Genomic DNA, 4861 nt, shown 5'->3' on the forward strand with positions numbered 1-4861 from the left:
AAGCAAAGAGTTGGAATAAACGGGTCTTTTTCCGAGTGGCAGGCAGTGACTAGTGGGGTACCACAGGGATCGGTGCTAGGACCCCAGCTATTCACAATATATATTAATGATCTAGACGAGGGAACTAGATGTAATATCTCCAAGTTTGCAGACGACACAAAGCTGGGTGGGCGTGTGTGCTGTGAGGAGGATGCCGAGAAACTCCAGGATGATTTGGACAGGTTGGGTGATTGGGCAGATGCATGGCAGATGCAGTATAATTTGGATAAATGTGAGGTTATCCACTTTGGTGGCAAAAACAGGAAGGCAGATTATCTGAATGGCAATAGATTGGGAAAAGGGGAAGTGCAACGAGACCTGGGTGTCCTTGTGCACCAGTCGCTGAAGGTAAGCATGCAGGTGCAGCAGGTGGTTAAGAAGGCAAATGGTATGTTGGCCTTCATAGCGAGAGGATTCGAGTACAGGAGCAAGGATGTCTTGCTGTACTTGTACAGGGCCTTGGTGAGACCACAGCTTGAGTATTGTGTGCAGTTTTGGTCACCTTGTCTGAGGAAGGATGTTCTTGCCATAGAGGGAGTGCAGCGAAGATTCACCAGACTGATACCTGGGATGGCAGGAATGACGTATGAAGAGAGATTGAGTCGATTAGGCTTATATTTGCTAGAGTTTAGAAGAATGAAAGGGGATCTCATTGAAACTTATAAAATTCTAACAGGACTAGACAGACTAGATGCAGGAAGGATGTTCCCGATGGCGGGGGAGTCCAGAACCAGGGGTCACAGTCTAAGGATAAGGGGTAAGTCATTTAGGACTGTGATGAGGAGGAATTTCTTCACCCAGAGAGTGGTGAACCTGTGGAATTCTCTACTAGAGGCCAACGTATTAAATATATTCAAGAAGGAGTTAGATATATTTCTTAAGGCTAAAGGGATCAAGGGATATGGGCAGAAAGCAGGGACAGGGAATTTGGATGATCAGCCATAATCTCATTAAATGGCGGAACAGGCTCGAGGGGCCGAATGGCCTACTCCTGCTCCTATCTTCTATGTTTCTATGTAAGACATCTTGTATCACTACACTCTCACTTCTAACATTTTAAATTAATCCACCTTAATGCCGCTCTCTTTTACTTTCCAAATAATTAAATGAGTTTGGTTTTCTTACAGATTCTAACAGCTAGAATGGTTTGTTGTCAGCACTCAATTTTTGATAATAGTCATGAAGGCCTTTTTGATTAATTTAGGGTCCCTTATATTCCCTTATTAACCAAATTAGATAAAGCAAGCATTTCTGGTCCCCTTTCAAAGTGTTTTTTAAAAATCTGTTTCAATTTAAATTCCACAACATAAATAGTCAATAACATCACATCCAATCAAGAGCCTGTGGCTTCTGTTGTTCCCCAAGGCTGTGTAGTGAAATCTACTTTTACTGCTATGGATTTGCGATTTAAAGCATTAAAAAAAAAATCTCACAAGATGGAAATGCGTGCGAAGTCATAATATAACCTTTCACATATAATGCCAGTTTCTCAGACCATATTTCCTCCAGTTTTGTACTAACCCAGTCCATGGCATGTCTTATTTGAAATCTCTGAAGAACAAGTTCGAATCATCTACATATAATTATCAATTACTAACATGCCAACTTTCAGCCTGATGTTAAGGTTTGCATTAGCACTCTTCCATTGAGGGAGACTTCGATTTTAAGTTACAGGGAAATGATAATATAGACATCAGTGAAACACATGAGATAGCTCAAGGTTGATAAATAATTCACTTAAAAATTCGTCTTCAATCCTACTGTTCCAAATGTAGGTCCTTTTATCCCTACCATCCTTTAATGATGCTCACTTATCTGCATCCTCATCAACAGATCATTTCAGAAATTAACCTGAAAGATTAAACTGGGCCTGGATTATTTCCTGCAGGTCTGTCTGGTCTGTAAACAACTTGCCTCGATTGTAATAAATCCATTCTGCATCAGTGCATAGATACAAAATGCATCAGTAGAGATATGGACACATCCTCTAACAGTGTATCTCTCTGCACCCTAAGAGATCTTACATTACCAGTAATTCTTCTCTTCCTCCCTTTTCTTAAGCTTATTACTGGCATTTTCCTTCTGCAATCCTGCACTGTGATGGAATTGCCTACCCGGCTTTAGTGCAGATTCAAACACGCTCTCAAAATTCAAATTTATTTACTTTCCCAGGATAACAAAAAATATCCACTTTCCTGTTATCTCACTCTAAATTTACTGATTTCCAAAAGTTTTGTTACAATACTATGCAAACGCCATCTTCATCGTAATCTTAGGCATTCACTTACAGCAACATCACATTTTCCACACTCCTATTAAGACATGTTATTGATTACTGTCCATTGTATTGTAATGATGGGTACTGTAAAGCAGCCATTTTATCAAGGTTCTTCCAAAGGCTGTGTTTTTATGCAATGCCTATTCAACTCTAAAGGTCACCCTGGACAGCATCACTTTCCTTCTGGTCACTGATGCTGCACTGAAAGTTCATTAAAATAAGCAGACAGAAAATAGTACAGCAAAATGTGTCCTGCTGATTTTATACGGTAGCCAATTATTTCATTTCCCTCGGCATAAAGGACATCACTTGGTCCATGTTCAAATACGGAGGCATATACAAACGGCATAACGCCTTGGCAGAATACCCGCAGCGGCGACAGTGCCGTCATACGTGCGATATTTCCATTCTTGAACAAACCCCCACCCCCCTCAGCTTCCAGCCCAGCTCTATTAGTGTTACTGAGTCCCCCTGTGTGAACAGTGAACCCGGCGTGATATTGCAGCCTGCTAACTCCGCCAGTCACTGGAAATTTCCACTTCTCCAGAATATCAAGCTCGTCATATAATAAGTATTCAAGAAAGCCAGTCTGCGTCTGAGCCACTGCGATTGCTCCCAGTGAGTCGGTGCTCTCCTGAAGTCCCACCGCCGAGATTTACAAATAATTGCCACCCAGCCGCTCCCCTACTTGTATTAAATTCTGCCCACATCTCCCTCGTTAGGTACAAGGGCTAAAACCGCTCGTCATCAAAATACCACAATCTAGTATTTTTAAAAAAAAATGGCCCATCCTTCCATCATACGTCCAACAAAAAAAGCCCCCGCACCGTCTCCTGGTTCTTTCCGATCGAGATACAAACCGAGAGCAATGCCTGTCCTTTCCCCATCTCACTGGTCAGCCAGGTGCTGAAAGACGCACTCTGTTCATTTCTAATAAAAGATCACAGTAAAAGTACCAGAGCAAATTACAGCCCAGCCTCTATTCAGGCAAAAATATATATAAACAATCAAGTTTGCAGGTCGTCCACCGAACTATTCGGCAACAACAGTTTGTACAGGACACTGACCGCGGCCCCGTCCAATCCGGCACCTTTACTCATTTCACAGCGCTTGGGGCATCGGGCGATCCGACTGCTCCCGAAATAATCCAATTAAACTAAAGATGAAATTGAACCTACAAACATCGAACTTTTACTATAACACATACTGTAAAATGACACAAAGAGCGCGGCAAATAAATCCAACCTTCGTCTATTTTTAACAATCGCAAGTAAATTCGCACAAATAAAATGATTGAAATGGAAAAATGTGTGAAGCATTACAAAAAAAATTCTGCATAAAACTGACACGTGGATGGTGCTGCTCTTCCCTGTTTACCGTCGAGATCGATATATATTCTCCCGGGGCGTCAACAGTATCACAGTGACGTTTGGCAACACTACAAATAGCAGAGGGATGTTAATATTTTTTCACCCTCCTTTGTAAATGTTACAATGCTGAAGTTGGCTTGTTACAGTCGGAGAAAAGTGGGTCGAGCCAGTGTTGGCCGCCCGTGTGTTTCAGCACCACCCGCCTTGGACAGCGAACAAAGGAAAGGAGCCGAGCTTGGGGAACTAACTGTTTCCAAATAACTCCCCTTCGCCCTTTATTTAAAGGCGATTTCTTCAGACCCAGGCTTTTTTCAATCAATCAATTCACGAATTCATCCACCCAGAGCGACGTTTAGGGACAAACTCGTCTTAAAACGAAACACCAGCACCGGCAGGAAATGAGGAGCCTCTAAATTCTTACCGAACATCTGAATGTGCCCTTTAGTGATGGGGTTGAAGCTCCCGCAGGCTAGCAGGATAACGTGTGTTTTAGTCGGCTCTGCCATGCTGCCCAGCTGCCCTCTGCTCCTCGCTGGCTTTCTCCCCTTCTCTGCAATGCGAGGCGAGGCTGGCTTCGGACCGTTTTACAGCCTCGGATGTCTCGCTGCTCACACACAGTGCGTCACCCATTGATTATTTTTTTGTTTTTTTTGTTTAGTGTCCCCGTTTGCCTCCAGCGTTTGGCGAGCCGCTATTGAGATTTCGATCGCCCGCAGCCACGGGTTTTAGCCGCAGGTTGGCTGAAGCATCTAAACGCTGTGATCAGATACTCGCTGCTTTGATTTGAGGGCGTTTTTGCTGTGAAATGTATCAACACATAGTTGTCTACCCAAAAAGAGCAGAGTTGGGTGAGTTTTTCCCCCACCACCTCGACTAATCTTCGGTCGGGAGCCGCTGGCTGCTCTGGGATTTGTATTTCGCCTGAGTCAGATTTCCCTCCACTACCGTCTGTGAGGAACTACAAATCCCAGATCCCATTGGTGCGAGTCTACATTGAAGTGAAACGTTCAACAATAAAATATTGAAATTGCAAGAACGGAAATGACCAAGACGCGAATTGAAAACTTGTGTGTGGGCGTAATGTGCTGTTTATAGTAACGCGTTCCTTTTTTGATAGTTACTGTGGGTTGTCATGTTATTGACGTGTCTCCCCACCTGGGTTCTTTTTCCAAAG

The 4861-nt window shown here is 43.2% G+C and overlaps 1 protein-coding gene across 1 annotated transcript in view; it reads right to left on the bottom strand.

Annotated features, from left to right (window-relative positions):
• The window catches only part of nmnat2 (nicotinamide nucleotide adenylyltransferase 2), a 431783-nt gene extending 427206 nt beyond the window's left edge, over window positions 1-4577 (bottom strand). Inside the window, exon 1 of the mRNA XM_085982604.1 lies at window positions 4109-4577. Coding sequence (XP_085838730.1) covers window positions 4109-4193 — 85 coding nt within the window. The 5' untranslated portion in view covers window positions 4194-4577. The remainder of the gene's footprint in view (window positions 1-4108) is intronic.
• Between the last annotated feature and the right edge of the window lie 284 nt (window positions 4578-4861).

This window comes from Somniosus microcephalus, chromosome 3 (genome assembly GCF_052327205.1).
Source record: "Somniosus microcephalus isolate GS21.2 chromosome 3, FLI_Smic_1.0, whole genome shotgun sequence".
NCBI classification, from domain to species: Eukaryota; Metazoa; Chordata; class Chondrichthyes; order Squaliformes; family Somniosidae; genus Somniosus; species Somniosus microcephalus.